Source organism: Populus nigra, chromosome 8 (assembly GCF_951802175.1).
Source record: "Populus nigra chromosome 8, ddPopNigr1.1, whole genome shotgun sequence".
Classification (NCBI taxonomy): Eukaryota; Viridiplantae; Streptophyta; class Magnoliopsida; order Malpighiales; family Salicaceae; genus Populus; species Populus nigra.
In genome coordinates, this window is record NC_084859.1 from 19,981,898 (window position 1) to 20,005,766 (window position 23,869).

A 23,869-nucleotide genomic window follows, 5' to 3' on the forward strand; every position below is an offset into this window, starting at 1 on the left:
TTTAATTCTTTATTTTTTTTATTCTTTAGAGTTTTTTTTGTCATTAACATGATTTTAAGATTTCTCATTATCACGAGTTGATGTATTATTAAAAAAACTATACTGAATAAAATATTTGAATGCTAATAAAAATAACTGAAAACAAAATATTTTAAAGTGATCAGACGGACAATATAAAACTACCATTCAAAAAAACAAAAACTAATATTTAAAGCAAAATATGATCATCTATGATAAAAAGATATAATAAAAATAAAAATTATTATCTGAGAAGTTGATATATATTCACATTCAACTCATGTAAAATTAAATTATAAAAAAAATGCTTTTATCATCGTGTTTAATTAGGTATTAAAATAATTTCATGAATCTTTTAAATTATCCAATCTCTTAATGCATTTCTTTTACTAATAAGAAATATTTACTTTTGATCGACAATGGAGAACAAGAAAAGATGGGCATGTAGCAACATCCTCTATTGTTCACGAGTCCACGATCAAATTATTGCAATGTACTAGAGAGTCGTGCCCCGTCAGCAGGGAGACAAGAGGCTATTTCTCCTTGACACCTGCTACGTGAGCAGGAGACCAGCCATTAACATCGTACACTTCAAACTTATGAGCACCATTATTTCGATGGCAGTTGTGTGCTTTGTGTGATCTCCATCGACAACTATTGCCGACATCTCTTGCCCTCCCCACCCTCCATGCCTATTGGCTGCCGATACTTGTCACATTCGGTGGTCTTCGTCAATGGCTTTTGATATTGTTTTTCCCCTTTTTAGTTTTTTTTTTTATAGAGTTTTCTTAAAAATACAATGAAAAAATATTTGGTGAGATTTTTAAAATGGTTAAAAAAACATTTTAAAAGTCAAAAACTTTGTTTTAAACCATGCTCGGTGAATTCTAATACTTTTTTATAAAAATTAATGAGTTGGTAGTTGAGTTTTAATTGAGTAAGTATCGTGTTAGCCTAGTTTTAGACTAAGTCAATCAAGTTTTTTTTTTTTTAATTTGGATTAATTCAGATCTTAAATTGATATACCAACAGTAATAGAAGATAATAAAATGAAATTTTAATAGATTTATAGCATAATTTTTTTTTGATTAAAAAAATGTAGAAAATAAAAACTGCAACTCGCAGACATGATATAAAAATATCTTAACATAACATAACATATGGTCGTATACCTTTTCATAAATCTTAAAAACCACAACTCATACCTTCAAACACAGCTTTCTCGAACTGATAATCCTAGGACATAGAATAAGCTTCGGAGAAACTTGCAACAAGCAAGCACACCCTCGTCTTGATTGCAATACCTACCCTCCAGATGGCTTTGAAATTTATTGATGTACTAGCAAGAGACGTGGCTTCTCTAGAGCTATGGGATAGCGAATATTGCTGCCTCATACCCTATCTTGAAAAATAAAAGAATGGCAAGAACAAAACTTGATAGTACCTATGCAATCATGATTGGGGTGGTCCAGATCCAAGCGTGTGTTTAGTTGTGCGATTTAATCTGTTTTTTTTTTAATTTAATTTAATTTTTTAAAAAAATAATTATTATCACCTCTTCAAATACCCTTGAAAATACAAGGGAGATGAATGAGTTAGGTTTTTGAAAAAGATCGCTTGCTGAATCTGAAAATTCTGGTGGGTACCTCCAGATTGCATTGCTGAACCAATCATTTTTATATTTTATATTATGATTTGATTATTTTATATTTAACAAATTATATTATGATATTTTTCCACGTTATGATTTATGCACATAAAACAACACAATTTCTGTATCTTATTCATGATTATTCGATTGACCAGAGTCTGTTCAACCTCTGCTTTGTCCTTTACATTGCGGGATTAAACTGTTTGATAATGAAATAATGTGTCATGTTATTTGTGAAATCACTCGAGTTAAATCTATCATTAAAGATATAACTTAAAATTAAACAATTTATTTAATAGATTAGACCTTTTAAAAAAACTAAATGAATTGTTTAAAAATAATTTCTTTATAGAACACACAAATATCATGAAAAAATAATAATCTGAACACTACTTCATTATTTTTGGTAAATAAAATCACTAAATAATTTAATTAAGGTTCATGTAAATTTTTTTAATCAATAAAAACTAGAAAAACAAAATACCAAACATGGTTTTAATCACAACTCATGGAACTTGTATAGTTTTCAAGATATTGATATTTTCAAGGCTATGCATATTAATCAAATAAATAAATAAATAAATAAAACTTAATAATATCTTGCCCTGAACCCAATGGTTAATAAAGGAAAGGGAAAGGGAGAACTTTTTTTCAGCTGGGAAATGGACGAGAGGAGAATCAAGAATGTAAATGCTATACTTGCAAGGCTCGTTTTAGAGAATCAATCGAATTTTTTGGTTTTTTTCTAAAAAGTTAAAATAATATTATTTTAATAAAAAATTACAAATTTATAGGTTAAGGATTTTATTAAAATTTTTTTTATTAAGTTAACCTAATTTGTTTTTTTATTTTTTTTATTTAGATCGAGTTATATTTTGAATCGATTAAATCCCAAAACAGTTAATTGGTTTGTTCTAAACCTTACAACAATAATAAAAGGCTGTTTGGATGGATCACACCTTTCCAAAATTTTGAATTTTTTAAAGTTTAAAACTAATAATTTTTAGTATTTTTTATGTGATTATATAATAAATATAAATATATATATTTTTAAATAAAAAAAATTAAAAAGTAACATCCAAGGCATTCCTACCCGGTGAAAATAGCTTTTTAGGAGACACAATTATGAAGTAATTAAGAAGTAATTTTTGTCTTGGAAAGGACAAGTGTCACCCTTAGCTTCCAACCAATGCATTAACAGGATGGCCACATAGATTTAGGGTTTGTGTTTGACCTCGTCCGAAGGAAAGCAGGCCGCACGACTTCGACCTGCGGACTCGGAACTCAATAGTTAATGCTGCCCATTAAGACACAGCTAATCTTTCTCCATTATTACACACCTATTTTTCAAATATGCCCTGTTTTTTCTCAGCATTTCACATTTCTAAATGCCCTTGTAATTTACTGGCCATTTTCACTCCTTATCACCCTCCAAGAGATTTCACAGACAAGAATTCAAGATCCCCTTTCAGGGGACTTGCTTTCACTTTTTTAGGTTTATGATTACTTCGATAATTGGATCTCTCATGGAAAAGGGAATTTGCATTTATATATTCTTGTTTTGAAAAAAATTCCTAACTGAAAACTTGTATTTTTTATTATTGTTCTTGAAATTAAAAAAATACTAACTTAATAAAACTTAATTAATCCGATAATAATTCAACAAAACTCGATCTAAACTAAACTTAATCAACATCGAAGATGATAAAAAAAAACAATATTTTCTCAATAAAAATAATTGACTCAGTAACCTACAAATTAATATAAGAATTCAATAACCTGTAATTTTTTCCCGATCGGATCTGACTTCTGAGAACTATATATGAAATTTGTGAGATAAAACAAGATAATTATGAAACTTACACCACCAAACTTAGTTTCTAGATACTAAAAATGGAATTCACAACCATTCTTCTAATTTTTTGGTATGCTATTTCTTTTAGGAGACAAATCCGGGAATCATAGAAACTTCATCTTCCTGAATCGTACCCAACAAAGAAAAAGAAAGGAAAAGAAAATCTCCTCCAAAAAAAAAGAAAGTAAAAGAAGCAAAAGGCCAGCATTGCTTACCAGCTTCTCCTTTTGCTTTCCTCATCAAAATCTAAAACGACTCTTACATATTTTTTTCCTCAAAAACAAGAACCAGCCCATTTCAGAAAACCATCTTAGCAAAACAAGAAACAGAAAACACAACACAAACGATCTCAAGAAACAGAACAAAAAAACACAGCTTGTTGTCGTTGTCTTTGTTTTGTTGGTTCCCTCCCAAGTCTCCCCTTTTTCCTTGGCTTGCTGCAAAAAATGCAGCTTTTGTTCTTGAAAACTAGCATGAAGCAAAAACAATGACAGATGGGAGATGGGATAAGGGAGGGGAGAGAGGGAGGCCACAAAGGTTGAGTCTTTGTAGGTAGAAAGAGAGAAATGAGCAAAGAGAACATTGGCATTGTAAAGGCCTGGGAAGCAAAAGTTAGGAAATCACAAGCAACAAAGAAGAAGAACAAAAACAACAGTGTCTTTCTCACCATGATGTCAGCAGCAGTAGCTCATGTTGATGATGACGATCCTCCTTGTAAAGAACCTGTAAACCATGCAGAAAAGATCCTTTCTAATGGTGATTTCTACACAGGCCAATGGCTTGACAACCTCCCTCATGGACATGGAAAATATCTCTGGACAGATGGTTGCATGTATCTCGGCGAATGGTATAAAGGTAAGACAATGGGAAAAGGCAAATTTAGCTGGCCTTCTGGTGCTACTTACGAGGGGGAATTCAAGGGGGGTTATATGGATGGTAGAGGGACCTATACAGGTTCTTCAGGTGATACTTTTAGAGGTTACTGGGTTATGAATTTGAAACATGGAAATGGTACACAGAGTTATGCTAATGGTGATTATTATGATGGTGATTGGAGAAGAGGGTCACAAGATGGACACGGAAGGTACCAGTGGAAGAGTTCGAATCATTATATTGGTCAATGGAAGAATGGCTTGATGAATGGTAGTGGAACTATGATTTGGAGCAATGGGAATAGGTATGATGGGTTTTGGCAAGATGGATTGCCCAGAGGAAATGGGAGTTTTAGATGGCCAGATGGAAGTTTTTATGTGGGGTTTTGGAGTAAGGATCCTAAAGAGCAAAATGGGACTTGTTATCCATCTGGGTCTGTGTCAGAGAATTTGGATTGGGATCCTCAAGAGTTGTTTTTGGATTTGAATGATTGCAAGATTGCTACTTGTGAAAAGATGTCAATTTTGCCATCACAGAAGATGTTGAGTTGGCCTGGGGTTCTTGATCAAGGGAATGCTAAGCCAGTGAAAAGGAATGGTAATGAAGGAAGGCTCAGGAGGATATCAGTGGATGGGAGGCTGAGTAACTACAGCGTGGCTTCATTGGATAGCTGTGATGTCTCCAGTGGTTGTGGTGATGGGGAATTGAGGGATGTCGAAGAAGGGTTTGGAAACCTTCAGGTTGAAGAATTGGATCCAAAAATATATAAATTGAGAACACAGCCTGTGAAGAAGCAAGGGGAAACAATATCAAAAGGGCATAAGAATTATGAACTAATGCTCAATCTGCAATTGGGAATAAGGTATTTGGGATTTGGTAAATGCTTCTTTGTTTGCTCTGATCCTTCGTATTGCTCATGTCTATCAATCATTTGCCATTAACTATTTGGTAGGATGCTTATTCAAAGTCCAAATGTTTTCTTCTCTATATGCCAAAACCAATGCATTTCATCTGTTGGTCATAAATTCAATATCATTTCTTGCTTGGCATCTAGTTTAGTGTTTTACTAAATTTTTCCTCTGCAGTGTTCATAAATGCTCCTTTCCTACTCTATTCTGCCTCTCAGTTCATGTGTGATGGCAAGTGTTATCTTTTACTTTGGGTTTTTAGATATGCTCCCAACTCCCAGTTGGTGGCGATCAGTGAATCATCCAATCGATCTCCTGATAAAGCATTTAGAATCTGTCATGCATGTGGTTGATTTCTGATATGACTATGATTGGGCAGACATTCCGTGGGACGGCCTGCTCCAGCTATATCTCTTGATCTGAAGTCTTCGGCGTTTGACCCCAAAGAAAAAGTATGGACTAAATTTCCACCAGAGGGATCCAAGCACACTCCACCTCACCAGTCTAGCGAGTTCAAATGGAAGGATTACTGTCCTGTAGTTTTCAGGTCAGAGCTTGAAACATGTTCTTTTTGCGCAAGGGCCGGGCCAGGCATCATTTAGCAGGAATTGTAATATGTCAATGAAACTAGTTCAATGCAAGGGATAATTAGACTGAAAATGGATTCGATTTGCTCCTGCATTCGTGTATTTTATGTTTGTGACAGACTCAATTAAAATAAAGAACATGCCGTTAGTGCTTAGTGATTCATGCAGTGCATTCATCTGAGCCTTGCATGATCATATCTTAGCATCATCATTCTCTCTACAGTTGATATGAGTAAGGGCTGACAGTTCCCAATGATCCTACTTTCAGGACTCTCCGGAAATTGTTCAATGTGGATGCAGCTGATTACATGTTATCGATATGTGGGAACGATGCACTTAGGGAGCTCTCATCCCCAGGAAAGAGTGGAAGCTTTTTTTACTTGACAAATGATGATCGCTACATGATAAAGACAATAAAGAAGGCAGAAGTAAAAGTCAGTACCATCATTTTATCACTTTGTTTACTTTATTTGAATTTGAGATAAAATGCCACTTCCATTCTTATATGATAGTTTACAATCTTTGCAACAGCTTTATGGCTGACAATGGTTTTGTCCTTCATGATTAAATAGTTCATCATAGTATCCATTTTGTCAGCAATTCCAGAATGAAATCTCTGTTTTCTAACATGTTCTGCATAATTCCTTAACACAAGGATTCTAATGCATTGCCTTACCTGGATAATGCAATTACAGGTCCTCTTGAGGATGCTGCCAGCCTACTATAATCATGTTCGGGCATTCAAGAACACACTAGTAACCAAATTTTATGGTCTTCATTGTGTGAAACTAACAGGGCCAAATCAGAAGAAGGTAATGTGAAGGGCATAGAACTCCAATTTTGGATAGAAAGATTTATTCAACTCCTGAACCTTGATGGAAATTAATCTTCATGTGGAGCAGGTTCGATTTGTCATTATGGGGAATCTGTTTTGTTCTGAGTTTTCTATTCATCGGCGCTTTGACTTGAAAGGTTCTTCCCATGGCCGCATAACTTCTAAACCTGAGTCAGAAATTGATCCAACAACCACCCTCAAGGACCTTGATCTCAATTACATATTTCGGTTGCAGAAATCTTGGTTCCAAGAGTTTTGCAGGTGAAAATGATGCCTCATTTCTTAGTTCTGCATTCCATTTTTCTTCTATTATTTTATCCTTTCCATTTTGAATGCAGGAAAGTATGGGAAAATCCTACGTCCCTGCTATAATAATAGGGGCCATACCTGCATTTCAACTGCTAAATTTAAATTCAATTCTGGCTCCGATGTTTTTCTAGAAAATATCTTCAAAATCTTTCATTCAAGTGGGAAATATAGAATTATCACCTATAGTGCTTCTCTATCAAATCTCATATTAAACAAGTACTCCCCATTACTGGTAGTATCTAGAAATGATTTAGGTTAGAAGTTGAGTTAATTCATAGCTCTCTATTCAACTTTTGTGACTTGCTATCACAACCATACCTGCATATTGAATGCATTTTTATCAACTTGAAAGATAAATGCTGGTGTTTTTCAAAAGTATTGTTTGCATGTAGCTTCTTTTATACTGTTTATATCAGTATCCTGAAGTGTCCCTTCATGCAGGCAAGTGGACAGAGATTGTGACTTCCTTGAACAGGAGAGAATAATGGATTACAGTCTTTTGGTTGGTCTTCACTTTCAAGAAGCTTCATGCAGGGAAGCCCTCACACCTTCTCGTACGTCTGGAGTCCAGACCCCCCCTGGAATTCGCACTCCTACTGGAGTTCGGACTCCCACCAGACTTCACACTCCTACAGGTTATTTCTAGTCACATTTAAATTTACTGCTATTTCTTGTTTCATAATAAATGTTTGCCTAATGAAAGATACTGTCTCTTCTCTGTATCTTTAGGAATTGGAGATGAAAGTGAATCAGGAGCTCCACGCCTTTCAAGAGTGGATTTAGATAAGATTTTCATGGATCCCTCTCGGTAAATTACTGGCTTCTCAGGATGTTGGATTAAGTGGGATTCAATTTCTCGGCTCTTGTTGCAGTCTTGAATCCGAACACCACAACATTTTTTTTTCTCATTCATTTTTAATGTTTTGTGCAGGCGGGCTTCCATTAAGTTAGGTATAAACATGCCAGCAAGGGTTGAAAAGACCAGAAAAGGAGACTTTGAAGCTCAGCTGATTGGAGAACCAACCGGGGTGTTACATGAAGTCGTCCTATTTTTTGGTATCATAGACATACTACAAGACTATGATATTAGCAAAAAGCTCGAGCACGCATACAAGTCTATGCAGTATGACCCAACTTCAATCTCTGCAGTTGATCCAAAGCAATACTCAAAACGGTTCCGGGATTTCATCTTCAGAGTATTTGCAGAAGACACTTGAAGGGTACAGATTGATTAGGATCTTCTTATAGCAAACCGTGGCCATGCATGTGCATACACATTCTTTGCTAGAGACGGGAGCACTTAAATGTTGGCTAAAGGTTACTGTTCTCACAATCTACTTGGCCACTGGGAACGATTTGTCGCAGCCAGGAATCGATGTTTACAATCCGCATTGCATTTCACCCCTCACCATCATATCTGCTAATTTAGTTACATATGATATATCCTAGGAAAGGTATATATACCAGAGCTATTCGAGCTTCTTTCAAGTGTAAATGAGTTAACCAGGTGAAGTATGTATCTACATTGAAATTGATTCTTTTTGTACCCATTTTTTCCACTGGAATGCGAGTGAATATGTACAGAAGGAAAGTGAAATGGAACTCACTTTAGGGTCTTCAATCTTTCAACGAAATTCTCTGTTAACGTAGATGGACCATCATCCAATTTTTCTTTCTATCATCACAGATTTAATTGATCAGTGCTTGATTCCCACCTTTTCAAGAGCCAACAATTTATTTCCTGGAAATACTGCTTGATGCCAGAATGTTTTGAAGAAGAAACTGGGAAGTTGAAGTATTCAATAATGTTCCCTGAAAACACCGTTAACAGAACGAATGAAGAAATGAAACTGTAGGGAGTGTCAAGGCAGTTGGGTTGCCAAGATCAGAACATGTTGAGTGTAAATGCGCTGCTTCAAAGGATTGGCATAAGACTTCATAGTAGTCATTGGTTCAATCTAACTGAAATTCGCCATGCAATCTGTCCACACGTTCCCTTACATTTTCATGCCCAAATTAAGCTCAAAAGATGGTGTCCCAGGATTATTTTTTTATTTTCCCAGTTAATTTTGGATTTCTCTAGTTAGGTTTCAGAATCTTAATTTAATTCAGTTTTAATTAGCTAACTTGTGTTCAACACTTCAAATAGTTCTATAGCTTATAATTAGAAAATACAAATTATCAAAATATTTGAAATTTATTCAGAACTTTTCATATAGAGTTTTTTCTACCATTGAAGGGCTATAATTTTAAAGTATAAGAAGCTCTAAATTTTAATCTTTCTTCATCAACAAGGCTAACTATCCATCTCCAGTCAAGTTAACCAAAGACACTGGAGTTTACCTCGGCAGCAAAGGGTTGCATGGAAACACATCATGTCCGTGAATGTGGAGTTGGACCGCACTTCAAAGAAAGGTTAATGTTCTGAGGAGACAACCTAATCAAGGATCATGAGCATGCAAGGTGATGTGTCAACACATCTTGACCAATTCTAAGATCCTGTTGGCTCAGACATGGCATGCCAAAGTAGTTCGGCTGTCTGGCCAGAAAGGAGACATTTACAGAATGCTCCATGTAGGATTCCTACTACAACCAAATTGGTCATTGACTCATTGCAATCTCTTTATGATGTGGGATGTTTATTGAAAATTCAATCCTAAGAAAAAGTTTGAAAGAGTTAAACTTGCTTTCTGATAAAGGGATCATGCTCAAAATAAATATGTTTTTTTTAGAATTTCTTTTTTATTTTCCTAGTTATTTTGAAATTTCCTTTTTAATTAGATTTCAGAATTTTATTTGGATTAAGTTTTATTAGCCATTTTGGTTTCAACTCCTGTTTAAATTTTATATATTATTTCTCGATAGAGTTAAGTTTAAGATTATTGAAAATCTAACAGAAGATCATAAAAATGAGAAAGAAACTGCCTGTTACCCAGCACAACAGGGAACAGTAGCTTAAGTCTCACTTTTCCTTTTCAGTTCAGTTTTTTATCTTGCTTTAGCAGCCTCCCTTGGCAATATCTTTGAGTGAAGCCAAGGTTGGTTTGTGAACAATATCTTGAATTGATTGAATAACCCCTTGATTTGCTCAGTCTTTTACAATTTTTAGTTCTAGGGTGATAGAAAAGCAGAATTTCAGCAGGCAGCAGGAGCACATTCCCATTTCCAAAGAGATTCCCCACATTAGTATGAAACAAATTACATTAACTACGATGTCGATGGCATGAATTTTGGTCCAAGATTCCATGGCAGCATAATCTTTCCTTCTTAGAAATACAGTTTCTGACAGATATCCGATCAGCATATGAACGGTTATTCATAGATTATATAAAATAACACCGTAATATGCAGCTAGATCATTCTTCACACATCAGAGACACATGCAAAGGCGAAAACAAAGGCAAAACCAGAAGAAAAGGAAACAGATGCCCTGATAAGAAGGTAAAAGACTTTGACGCAGGAGCTAGAACTGCAGTAGCTTTCATATAATTAGTTTTTTCTAATAGTTTATTTAGATAATATTTATGGCGATGGTTTGGACGGCTAAGACTTTAATTGTTTTTAATGCAAACATTTATTTTACTTAGATTTTTGTTTCAGTTATCTATTTCAAGAGGAAGGCGCTTGAGATTAATTGAAATTTGCGATCCTAATTGCTATCAAGTTTACAAAGACATCAGGTTTCTCCTGGCAACACAGAGCTCGACGGCATGTAGACTACATAGTTGGCCCACCAACTTCAGTTTGTGGTGTTCAGTCCGACGGATTTCCAACAATGGACTTTTAGGGACTTCGGGATGCAACCTAATTAAGGGCTCATAGACTTTAAGGTTCTATATCTACAAAACTTGACCAATTCTAAGGTCCTGTTTTTCAGACATGGCATGTCAAAGAAGTTCTGATGTCTGGCAAGAAAGGATGCATGCCCCATATAACATCCCTGCCAAATTGGACTAAATCTGAGGATGTTCCCGACCTTGACCGATGCTATAGAAAATATAACCTATAGAATGCCCTGAAAAAACTTAACGGTCAGATCAAAATTTATATTTGTTTTCGGACTTCTTCTTAGACTTAAATCACATCACAAGCACCCCGAGTCATATCCCTGTTTTCAAAGACATTTATCACTTTGCAACAAGGCTTCTCAAGAAGTTCAACTTTGATTAGCATCGCATGAATTTGATCCAAGATTCCACAACACCAGTCTTTCATTAACTATATCTCCATAGAATGAAGGCATCTATAGCAGCAACAAATAGAGGCTCTAAATGCCTCCAGTGTTCTCCAGTTGATGGTCATGACCATCATTATCAGGAGGAGGCAATGAAAATGATCCAAATTGCTGGGTTTCAAAATTGAAAATACAGGTTGGATTTCCAAGATCACTCCTCACAAGCCAGTGTAGCGATCCATTGACAAATGCTGCATCATATCTATTAGGCCAATGCATCTCGAAAAATTCCCTAACAGCCTCAACACTTCTCCAAGTACCCGTGCCAATTGCTTATAATTTTGTGCATTCCTAGTTTTATATGTAATCTTTCACCTGCTAGGAAAAACTACCTAAGATTTAAATTGCGTTGTGCTCTTCTCCCCTGGCTTTTGTGCATTTCGAGACCTCAAAACAAGGAAGTGATTGGCCTGAGTAAGCTGCAAGATGGAATCTATCAATGAGCTTTCGAAAACTCTTTGGTAGCTTCTTCAACAAGAAGTAGCTCATGAGTAAATCTTTGGCACATCCACCTAGGGCGCACACCACTTGCTCGATTGAAACAAATTTTTATTTTAGATTCTTGAACGACCTCTAATTTCTTCGAGAAGTAGCTTTTTCTACAAGAATGAATCCTTCATTGTGACATACGAACATTTATGCACCCATTTAAGGGAGAGTATTGGGCAAGCCCTAACCGAACCCACCAAAGTGGCTTCAGGTTTGAGCCCACCCCTTCAATTGATGGCCTCAGGCAGAGCCTAGGTGGCTTCGGTTTTTAACCCATCACAAATAAACACTGTTTTGCAGATTAAAAAACAACGTGTTTGTATCGTGTTTCTAAAAAAATTAATTTTTTTTAGTTAAAATTTAATATATTTTGTATGTTTTAGATTATTTTGATGTGCTGATATCAAGAATAATTTTTAAAAAATAAAAAAATATCATTGGCATGGATTTCAGCACGAAAAATTATTTAAAAAACCATCGCTACCCCACTGCCAAACATACTCTTAAAACTTCTCAAATACTATTTATTGCAAGTACAAATAACCATCCCCCTCTAACCATTTCATGCTCTTGTACGTTCTGTTAAGAGCTGATTTGTACAAACTGTATTCGAGGTTGGTGTTTGTTTCTATATACACTTCTACTGAGATTCTGAAGTTTCATTCAAGATACAATCAATGCATTTCCAGCTAGTTTAGCTAGCAAAGTTAGTCTCTAGCCTCTTGGAGCTCGTAGCACGTTTCCATTTGCTTACTGTATCAAGCGGACCTGTTTGCCAAGGATACGAGTGTTCTTGTTTTTGAGCCTGCCTCCATGTTAGCGGTGCACTAGCGTGAAAAGTAAGAATTTATCTCTAGCTTCATATTTCAGGTTCACCTAAAAAGCCCAAATCAACATATCAATTCTAGTTAGTCTTTTTAACAAAATGACAAACTTACTTTTTTTAAAATCCATTCACCGAGCTAACTGGATTTTTCCTGAGCCGATGTATTTTCCAGTTAAATTAAAACTCAAACCAATTTAGATTTTGTTTTGGATAGCTGGTTTTTCAAGTTAATTTGTATGGATAAGCACAGGTACATTTTCCATAATGACATAAGCACTTTCTTTTCAGTACATTGTGCTCAGAGAATCTACTTTCCCCCTGTTTTACCAGTTTTCTTTCGTTAAAATGAGCTTTTAGAACAGTGTTCTTCCAAGAAATTTTTTTCCTGGCCACCATTAAAGAAAAGGACACTTCAAACTGAACAAGGGCATTAAGAACACAGCCAAGGAGTTTCGCCTCAGAAGCAAAACTAGGAGAACTGAGAAATTCCTATTATCCTATACAGTAGAGAATGGCATGCCATTTATGGTAGTAGAATTTAGGAGAAAAGGTGGGGTTCACGCCTTCTGCATTTAAGCCAAAACCTGCAAGGCTGGATCTCATCCATTACCTGGTGAATTTGAGAAAAAACTGGTTAGCATGAATAGGCAGTGAAAATGAAATGATTCTGCATTCTGCAGAAAATGGAGAGCATAAACACTTAACAGGACTTAAAATCACATGATCATCGTTTCCTATTGAATAAATTATCAAGAACTCATTCCCTCAGCATTTTAGGTTCAAGTTCACCCTGTTTGAGGCCGCTTCTTTCAGGAAATCATAACCAGGCATCCATTCTCTCTCAAGCCTCAACGTTCATAATCACTTTTCCATTAGCAAAAATGAGTGAGACCAGACTTTAAAATTTTACTTTAAATTGCATGTTCATTTCGTAATTAACATGACCTGGAAAATCCATAGAAAATATTCGTGAGCGAGAATCGCACTTCAAAATATGTCAGATGCAATGACTAAACGGATGAGAATTCTGACAGCTGCATGAACCAGACCACGTTTTACTTGTAAAGTGACGAACACAAGAAGCAGAGCAAAACACACTTCAACTCCCTCACTTGGAAAAAACACAAGCTTATGAACTAAATGAAAGAGTCAGATGAGCATGTTGAGGAAAAAGTATAAGAACATGGAGATGGATGGAACAGGAAAAAAAAATACAAAGTAGGCCACAAGTTGTTATCACAAAAGCTCTAATGAACCTTCCTTTCCAGTTTAAAGTAAAAGAAAAGACATCATGGATGGAATGCTTGTGTTATTTTCATAGAAGAGACAGGTGAAGCATTAAAGCAGAGAGGGAGTAATTCGCATGCCATGCCTTTTCCTTTTAACCCAAGATGATAATGACATTGCAACAATTACCTTTGCTTGGTTATGAAGCATGGATCATGAGAAAGAAAACAATAACTTTTAATTCTTTGAAGTTAGCTGGTTTTGTAGTACCAAGTACCTGATAAACATTATTGAGATTCTTCTTTCTTCAGCAAGTTCCGACGGAAAATTTAAGCATAATGTGAAGTCTCATTGATGCAGAGCTTTTTTAAAATAAAAATTAACATTTTTCTTAGTTATTTTTGTTTGTTCTATAATATCTTAATTCAATAATTATTTATTAGGATTTTTTATATTTTTTAAGGATTCAAGTTTAGTCATAGTGCTAGTATAAATAGAGTTGTATAGTTCATTTTTCGGAGAAATTCTGTATTTTGAAAAAAAATTAATAAAGAGACTGTGATCTTTCTCTCCTATTGGAGATTATCTACCACGTTTAGGGTACCTCTTCTTGGTTTTCTGTTCAATCCTAATTAATCTAGGTTTTTCAGCTGCGTTGATTAGCACATAAGATGGAACAAACTAGTGTGAAAGAGTAAATTTTCAATAATGCAAGAATGCCATGAAAATTAAGCTTTCACACACCAATAGTAAGCACAGATATCAGACCCGGGCTAGCCATCTGGGCCAGCCCAGCGGGCTTACCAGGACCTAGACAACCCGGGACCTTGGCCGGGTCTGAAGAGCCAAAAAAAATTACCACTAAAGATAAAAGATCCAAAAAACATAGGCGTTGTGTTGTCTCGCGCACAAGAGACCAATTAAAGGTATTCCTTATTAGTTACTAATTCATATTAAATTCATATCAAAGTTCATTATATAAACACTGTATATATACTAGAAGAAGGTTTAATTTTTTCAATTTAGAATTGAAAGCCTATTAGAAAATATACTTTATGTTTATAAGAAAAAAATTATGTTTTTTCAATGATAAAAAAACTTTTTGATTTAAATACTTCAATTTTAAAAAAAAATAATACATTTCCGATATGGAATAAAAAAAAATTGTAACAATCTTTATTATTTATAAAGTATATAGTCTACATGAATTGTTTTTTAACCTTTTTTTTTGTGAGATATCTTTCAGGTCTAATAACTATAATTAGAGTGGAGAACATGAGTGATAGAGAGAGAAGCTTGTGCAACTACGTGGAATCACAAAATGTCATGATCAGATTTCTCACAGTTTCTTGAATTCTACTGTTCTGATCACTGATTGTGCTTGCGGTTCTTATCAAAAAATTACAATTTGAATTTAATCCTCAATCAAACATTAATCCTTTGAACAAACTGGAGTTATTAAGTGGTGCAATTTGTACCTTCAAGCAATCTCTGGTTGCCAGAGGCTGCGTAAGCATCCGGTGGATCAACGATTGGCGAGGAGGAGTCTCTATTTCTTTCACTGGAATGCATTTTTGAAATACATGGAAACAGGTTTTTCTCATCCATCCCTTGATCATAAAGAAAGCCCTTGAAAACATGACCGCTTATATTCACCTTAGCTTCATAGGCAACCTCAGCTTCATCACTGTTAATGGCTGACACTCTAACGCACCTGAAAACTGCTGGGGCGTGAACTTGAACTGGTAAGGACTGTTTGAAGGTTGCATCTATAATTCGACAAAAATAGGCAAACGACTTAGTGCCTCACATCTACTCCTCATAACATTGACTCAAACAAATAACAATAAACAGAAGGAATTAAGCTTCAAATTCTACTGTTCTGTTCACAAAACAGGTCAATTTCATTACTAATACAACTTATTTATCTGCAAGATAATAACTTTATCATCCTACAATCAAAAGAATAAATTAAATGACGAGCAGATAAAGAGATATTCAATCTTGGAAAGCAGGATTCAAGAACTGAAGTCCTAATGGTCGCAAAAATTCACAAATCAGAGAACAAATATATCAAAAGGAGAGAGGGAGAGGGGAAAACATAGGTGCTCACCCTGGAAACTAGAGCCAGTATCCAAAACAAAAGAAGCAGCAGCATTGTTATTAGAAGTACTAAAACTATTGGATGTAGCAGGCACATTTTCTCTTGGTCTCTTACCACCAATACAGCCACCACCAGAAGAAGAAGCAGAGGAGCCGCCGCCGCCGCCGCTACTATAACCAAGCCTCTCGCGCCTCCTCGCAGCAGGCACCCATGTGCTCTTCAGGTGAGTGGTACACTCATACCCTCTACTCTTGCAACAAGTCCTGCACCTCCTGTACTGACACTCTTTCTTTGCCCTGTTTCCACAGTCCCTACATGCTCTTGCAGGACCAATATTTATTGCAGTATCACAATCCTGAAGAGCATTTAAAGTTCCCCTTTCAAGAAAACTTGATTCTTGCGGGTATTTCTTTAGAGGGTTCCAAGACTCTTGATTGTCTGCAATGCCATATTGGTCATTGGTATTGGTTATTTGGTGAGTAGAGGGAACGTGTGGTGGCTGCTGGTGGTGACAAGAAGATGGTGGTGGAGCTATAAAGAGAATATTGTGAAGGCCTAACATGTTTGGATGGTCAGGTGGGAAGGTGGTGGTGGTGGCTGCATGTGGTGGCGGCGGCGGCCATGTTTTGGTGGTGGTGAGGGTATTAGGAGTTGAATTGGCCACAGTTGTTGGTTTGTATCAAGAATGCAAGTGAAAGATCGTATATAGTATAAAGAAAAGACTTACAGTGGCCCTGAAGTGATTGGTCTGAGCTAGCTAGCTAGATAGGCCTCTAGCTAACGTTGATATGGTGATAACATGAAGATAAATTATTGCAACTCAGAGTGAGAAAGAGAGAGAGAGAGAGCGATTTGTTGCAGAGTTGCTTTTACTACCCGTAGTCAGCCACTGTGTACTGAAATTCTTCTATTTCCAACTGTAAATAACTTTCTTTAGCAAGGAATCATTGCTCTGGAACCAAGGTTATTTGATCCAACAGTACAATCCCTGTCGCGGGTTCGGAAATTTTGACAGTGAGTTCAAAATGATGTTCATTTGAAATTTAATTTTTATATTTTTAAATTGTTTAAAATAAATTTTAAAATAATAATAATAAATATTATTTTAATATATTTATAAATAAAAAACACTTTAAAACATAATCCCCATGAAACTCTTAAAAAACTCTTAAAAAAACCCTTCATTCATCTATTCAGGATTAATCTAAATTAATTTATACAATAATATTGTTTTGGTGATATTTTTAAATAATAAAATATTATTCTAAATAAAAATTAAAAAAAAAATAAAGTTGACCACATAGTCTAATTCTGATTTAACCGGTCATTTAAATCACTAGGCCACTTTAATTTAATTGAACCAGTATCAACAGTAATTATTAAAAAAAAAAAAACTCACCTCAACCAAGGCTTCTTATCACATATCATCAAACCGACACTAGTAAAATCCGGTTTAACTATGTTTCAAAAGAAAATGAAATGAAGATGCCAAAGTCTCATTCCGGATGTTTTTAGGATTGTGGTAGTAATGTTAATTTAAAGTATTTTTTACTTAAAAATATATCAAAATAAAATTTTTTTATTTTTAAAAAATTATATTTGATATCATCACATCCAAACGATAAAAAAATAGAAAAAAACTTTTATTTTAAGCAAAAACATTAATTAAAATTTAAGGGAACGCGGTTTGTATCACATTTTCAAACACACCCTTGCATCATTAAGCATCATATAAATGATTTTCTTTTCAAGTATTAGTTTTTAATATGGGCCATTGCAGGTGTTTTGATGTAGATCGAACTAATTTCTTTACAGTGTAAAAAACAATGCTAAAATGTTGTTATTGTATTTTAAAAAACAAAAAAAAATCAACGACTCAGGAAAATTAAAAAAACAATGATTATTAAACCTCGTGAATTAAACTGTATACTGATGAAATCGGGGAAAATCGATGAAAAAAAAGGTATTAGAAAACAAAGCATCAGCAAAACCAAGTGAGGTTGTCAAAACCCACAAATAATGTCAAGTGGTCATGATAATCCAATAGAAGGGAAACATATAAAAAAACAAAGTTTAATTTTCAAAAGAAATGAATTTTGAAGGATAAAATTAAAAAAAAATAAAAATTGACTTCTAAAAAAACTTGGCTCACCCAAAAAAACCTCTTACCTGGATAATGAGATATGGATAACTTAATTGAAAAGAAAACTGAAAAAAGTAACGAAGTTTATTTTTTACAACAAACAACTTCAAATGATATAACTGCGAAAGAAAATGACATCAACTTGTATTAATTTTTCAAACTCATAACCTTGGATAGTAACTAAATTGGAAGTACTGCATCTAAAAGACAACTATTTAAAAACTTGGCTTGACTTGTGTCCCAGGTGACCATTAGCTTAGATCAACCAAAGTTTCAAAAGAAATTGGGGGAGAATTGATCCAATGTAATGCATTAAAAAACCCAAGTTGACAAATGTTTTGGTTAACTTAGGGAAAAACCAGTCGAAACTCATTTGCTATTTACCTATTTTATTTTAAAAAAATTATATAATTTTGATTTTTTTATAAAACAAAATGAATTGGTTGACTCGTATTAACTCGAGCCAACCCACTTGACCTATGACCCCATAATTGTCCCATATTGACTATTGGGAGGGGCGAGAAACAATAAGAAAAACTCAAATTAACATAAGGGATGCTCAGCGATGATAAAAAAAAATAAAATAAAATCAAATGATAAAAAATAGCATTTAAGAGAATAAGAATTTCATTTGAAAAAAAAATTCAGAGGATAAATTAAAATTTTGAATTGAATGATAGAATTAGAAAAAAAATAATTCAAATTAACATATGAATTGGAAATAAAAAATAAAAATCAAGAGAATAAGGACCAAATTTTTAAAAAATAAAAAATCAAGATCATGAATCTAATGATGAAATTGAAAACAAATTAAAATTTGAGGGTCATACCTTAAATATATAAAAAATATTGAAATGAAGGGAAAAATAAAAAAGAAAAATCAAATTCACAAAAGAATAAAAAAAAAACACAAACAAAGAAAACTAATTTCTAACAAACTTAGCGATGATAGATAAAAATTTTAAAAATAATTAAAAATGACCAAAGTTAACCTGATTCAACCTTTAGAATTTGTAATACAAATCATAAGGCTGGATCGCAGTGTAAAAGGCAAACCCGAAAAAATAATAATGTAAAATTCTAGACCAACCAAAATAATCAGGGATAAACTTTTTAAAAAATGTAGATTTCTAAAGAAAGATAACCAAATTTGACACAAAAAGAAAACAAAACCAAACCATAAGAGATGGAATTGAAAAACAATTTCAATTAAGAAAAGAATAAGAAAAACTATAAATAATAATAAAAAGAATGAGGATCATATTTGATATAAAAATAAAATGTTAAGGGATAAAATCCAAAAGAAAAGTTAATTTAATAAAGGATTCAAAACAAAAAACACATCACAATTAAAAGAACGAAGACCACATCAAATATAAAAACAAAGTGTAAAGGGATTTAATTGAAAAAACAATTAACTTAATAAATGATTCAAAACCAATCACATTGCAATTAAAAGAACGAGGACCAAATCTTATATACAAATAAAACATAAAATGATGAAATTGAAAAAAACAATTAACTCAATAAATGATTCAAGACCAAAAACTTTGCAATTAAAAGAATGATGACCTAATTTAACTTAACAAATAAATAGTTAGACTTTCTTGTTTTTTTTATTTTTATTTTTTTTGCAATGGCCGGCATGGTTTTCTAAAACAAGAGAGGGGAAAAAGGGAGGAAGGGAAAAACTCATTGCCAGAGTTCCTCTGCAAGCCGTCGAAGAACACTCGCCTCACCATCTTGACGGGGCGATGAAGCGCATCAAAAGCCGTCTTGGAAGGCGATATTCGGTGCTATGTGGGCATTGCACATGCCACCTGAAGGGCATAGGGGTGCCTGTAGCACTCGCCAACCGCTTTTGAATTTCAATATTAATTTATATATTAAAATATCAAATTATCCCTAACCACATGAGAATTAAAAAAACAGAAAACCTATTATCCCTAACCACATGAGAATTAAAAAAATAAAAAACCTAAAATGACATTGTATACATTGTAAAAAGATATTGTTTTTTAGAGACATTTATGTAATTGACATGAAAAAAATATGAAAAACCTGAAAAGCTCTTGAACCAAAGGGATTTTTTTTTAAGGGTCATTTAATAATTATATTGTAAAAAAACATGAAATTACTGATTAATATTTTTTTTAATGTAATTACTATGAAAAAAATCATATATACCTAAAACTAAGCTTACCACTAAAGATAAAATAGTAATTTTCTTGTAGATTGCACGTTCACAATACATGCTAAAACACTGGTATATTTTAGTTTATATATATATATATATATATTTAATTATTTATGAAACTAAAATAGGAGAGCTTAATTTCCTACTCGTCCAAGTCCTAACCAATCCACCGAATTGTAGAAACAATAATTCCCTGTTAATTTGAAGACCACGGAACATAAAAGTTTAGTCATACTTATCCTATCTGTAATGATGCTTCTTTAAATTATTTACACGTGGCATTTTGGGAATGGTGGGATGGTGGCCGTGCCTACTATAGATACTAGCAGAGGCTTACGTGAGGCTATGATGAAGTGATCACCACATAATGGCAATAGGGATGCTGTATGGAATTCCTAGCACCTTGCAGGATAGCGAGTAGTCATTCCAAGATTGACAGTAAATAATGCCCGTTTCTTAGTTTATTTTTGGAACATGGTTTTTATAGAAAGTGAATATAAAAAATATTTTTTAATGTTTTATTATTTCGTAGAAAAAAAATTAAAAAATACTTTATTATTTTTTGTACATTTATTAAAAGGATTGAGACCAAACAAAACAAGTAAAAAAAGTTAAAGAAGAATAAAATTAAAAAGAATAATTTCAAATAAAATGTATAGTAATAAAAATAATAAAGACTAAATCTGACATATAAAAATTGAAATGAGATTAAATTAAAAAATAATAATTTTATAAATTATATCAAATAAAATATATAGCAATTAAAATAATGAGGACCAAATCTAATAGATAAAAAATTTTATTCAATAAAAAAATAAGAGAAAAATAAATAATAATAAAAAGAATGAAGACCAAAATTGGTATAAAAACCAAACCAAATCAGATTATAAAGGATGAAACTGAAAAAAAAAATAGAATAAAATATATAGTAATAAAAAAATTAAGGGTCAAACTTGTTATAATTAACAGATAACAAGATATCTTTGAATTTCTCGCAACTTTTAAAAAGTGTTTTTCGTCCGGAATAAAATGTAAATATCTTTTAGAAATCAATTCAAATTTTTCTTTGACTGGAAACTATTTTTCATTGACTAATTTTTTTAATAGTTAATAAACATACGAAAGTTTGAAAAATAATTTTTTTTAAAATATTTTTCTTTAAACAAATAGGGTTTAGAAATAAAAAAATCAAAATGGTTTTGTTTTATGATTTTTTCATAATTAAATACCGAAATAGTGAATCTTATATATATATATATATATATATATATATATATATTTTAAAATATACATTTTTTTTCATAAATTTACCTTTCATGGTTGAAAATTATGATGCAACATCGTATCATTTAAGTTTTAAGAAGTTAATATGAAGATCAAAAAGATTTATTTTATTCTTGATTTTTTAAGTTATAAAATCCAAACATGCAGTTTAAGGACTAAATTAACTTAGAGTCTAAAATAGTTTGAATTAAAAAAAAAAAGGAATTATTTGACTTGATTTGGTACAAAACCTTGATCGATGATAAGGTAACCTGCCCCTCAACTCATGTTTTTTCTAAAGACATTTGACTAAAATAATGTTATTATAATATCTTTTAAAAATTTAAATTAATTTTTAAACCCGTGAATGGATACTTGAATCGTATCTTGTAACTACAGTTAAGGCATGAAAATCACAGAAGAAAAAAATTCTTCTAAACAGCTTAAATCAATATAAAATATATATCTTTAAAATTGTTTAAACGTGAGATTAATCCTGATTAAATAGCAAAATATTTCAACGCAAAAACACACATAATTGAATTAAGTGTTTGGCATTGTTTTTAGGAATTATTTTTTTTAATTTTTTTCTTTATATTAATATATTTTTAATATTTTTAAATTATTTTGATACACTGATGTCAAAATTAATTTTTTAAATATAAAAATATTACTTTAATTTTTTTAAAAATAAAAAACATGTAAAAAACATGGTTATTATATTTTTAAATATTTTTTTTTAAAATAAGGTTTTTGTTGTTTTTTTTTTTTAATTATCTGTAACAATATAGGCCAAGGTGGTAGGCATAGAGGCACTATAGAAGAGGTTTCCCACTTTCCCTAACGTCTAGAAGACTCCTGCAATTATAGGAGAGGGTGTGGACCAAGCAACCTACCTAGTCTAGGAAGCCATTTTAGAGTCTAAAAAAGCCTATTATATTTCCGGCCCCACCACAGATATATATATATATTAATTATAGAGGCACTATGCAACGACGTAGCATAGCATTGTAGGTATCATGTCGATGGATATGAATGAATGTTTACTTTTATTTTTTGGACTTTGGGGGGCGCACTGCATCATTACTGTGATCTTCAAGTGCTTCCTTCACTGCTTTCCTCCTTTACTGGATGTCTATCGGAGATTCTTTGAATTTTGCTCCCGTTTTTTTCTGTGGTTGTGGACTCTTTTTCCAGATGAAAATCATTCTTAAGAAAGAAAGAAAAAAAAAAAAACATTTGAGCTTCAATTCCAGGGGTGGCAATCATTAGGGGTGTTGATTATCAGTATTAGATTTAGAAACTATTTTAGATTCGTTTTCAAAATTCATTTTATTTTAAAAAATATTAATTTAATATTAATTTAATATTTTTAATATATTAATTTAAAAAATATAAAAAATTATTTCAATATATTTACACAAAAAAATACTTTTAAAAAGCATAATGTATTGGATTTAAATTTATTATTCATATTAGATTCCAAAATAAAAGAGTAAGTTTGTTTACATACCTGATTAAAAAGTGTTTGAAAGTTTAATTATAATTACTTTTAATTTAGAAATATATTAAAATAATATTTTTTATTTTTTAAAAATTATTTTTAATATCAGCACAAAAAATAAAAATTTTTTAAATCTTTTCAAAAATATTTTTGAAATTAAAAAACAAATATGGCATGATATTTTTATTTTTTAAGAACAAAATTTAAATTCATAAACAAAATATATCTTCATCCACGCATAATGAAACCATAAATGATATTTAAATTTCAAATCCAAGCATAAAAATATAAAAATACTTCATGAATCATTAGATAAAATTAAAAAATATATATTAAAAAATAAAATTACAGTTTCAACTCCATGAGATAAAAAATAAAGGTTAAAAAATCGAGTGAAAATCAGCTCGGGTAATAATATATTGATTAAACTTCTCACCCATTTCCGTACTCAGCTCCGACAAAATGAACTGGGTTTTATCTATCTCTGGGTTAAATTGGATTAGAATCCAATCCAACTAGATCAGATGATATCGGACAGCAAGCAATGGGGCGCGTGGCTTGGTTGCTATTGTATGGCCCAGATCATATGGAACCATGGACGACGGAGGAAGGAATCTCCTTCGGCGTTGACGTGACCTAGGTCAAATCCTTTTTGGATCTTCTCCTCTACTCCACTTTCTTTGATTGTACGTCGTTGTTTTGAAAGAAAGAAAAAACCGGGTTTTTTCTCTGTTCTGGCAGGCCAAACCCCAAATCAGAGGGTCACCGAGTTCATCCACCATGCTAGGCGGGTCGTATAACTAGGCCACAAACAATTCATTTCAGCTGATAAGTTTCAAGTTCGGA

The 23,869-nt window shown here is 32.8% G+C and overlaps 2 protein-coding genes across 4 annotated transcripts; one reads left to right on the top strand and one right to left on the bottom strand.

The window, feature by feature from the left end:
* Window positions 1-3,566: 3,566 nt before the first annotated feature.
* On the top strand, window positions 3,567-8,685 carry LOC133701086 (phosphatidylinositol 4-phosphate 5-kinase 6-like). The gene is made up of 8 exons (XM_062124873.1): window positions 3,567-5,259; window positions 5,685-5,852; window positions 6,161-6,326; window positions 6,588-6,704; window positions 6,795-6,988; window positions 7,478-7,671; window positions 7,766-7,844; window positions 7,968-8,685. The coding sequence occupies exons 1-8, from the start codon at window positions 4,091-4,093 to the stop codon at window positions 8,251-8,253; spliced, it is 2,373 nt and encodes a 790-aa protein (XP_061980857.1). The 5' UTR covers window positions 3,567-4,090; the 3' UTR covers window positions 8,254-8,685.
* Window positions 8,686-12,896: 4,211 nt separating this feature from the next.
* Window positions 12,897-16,859, bottom strand: LOC133701104 (protein SHI RELATED SEQUENCE 6-like). Of its 3 annotated transcripts, XM_062124906.1 has the most exons (3): window positions 15,926-16,848; window positions 15,291-15,581; window positions 12,897-13,195 (listed from the first exon to the last, which is right to left on the bottom strand). In XM_062124906.1, the coding sequence occupies exons 1-3, from the start codon at window positions 16,476-16,478 to the stop codon at window positions 13,185-13,187; spliced, it is 855 nt and encodes a 284-aa protein (XP_061980890.1). In that variant the 5' UTR covers window positions 16,479-16,848; the 3' UTR covers window positions 12,897-13,184. The 3 variants fall into 3 exon arrangements, with proteins under 3 accessions (XP_061980890.1, XP_061980891.1, XP_061980889.1); XM_062124907.1 differs by lacking the exon at window positions 12,897-13,195 and having other exon boundaries at window positions 15,124-15,581; window positions 16,031-16,859; XM_062124905.1 differs by lacking the exon at window positions 12,897-13,195 and having other exon boundaries at window positions 15,124-15,581; window positions 15,926-16,850.
* Between the last annotated feature and the right edge of the window lie 7,010 nt (window positions 16,860-23,869).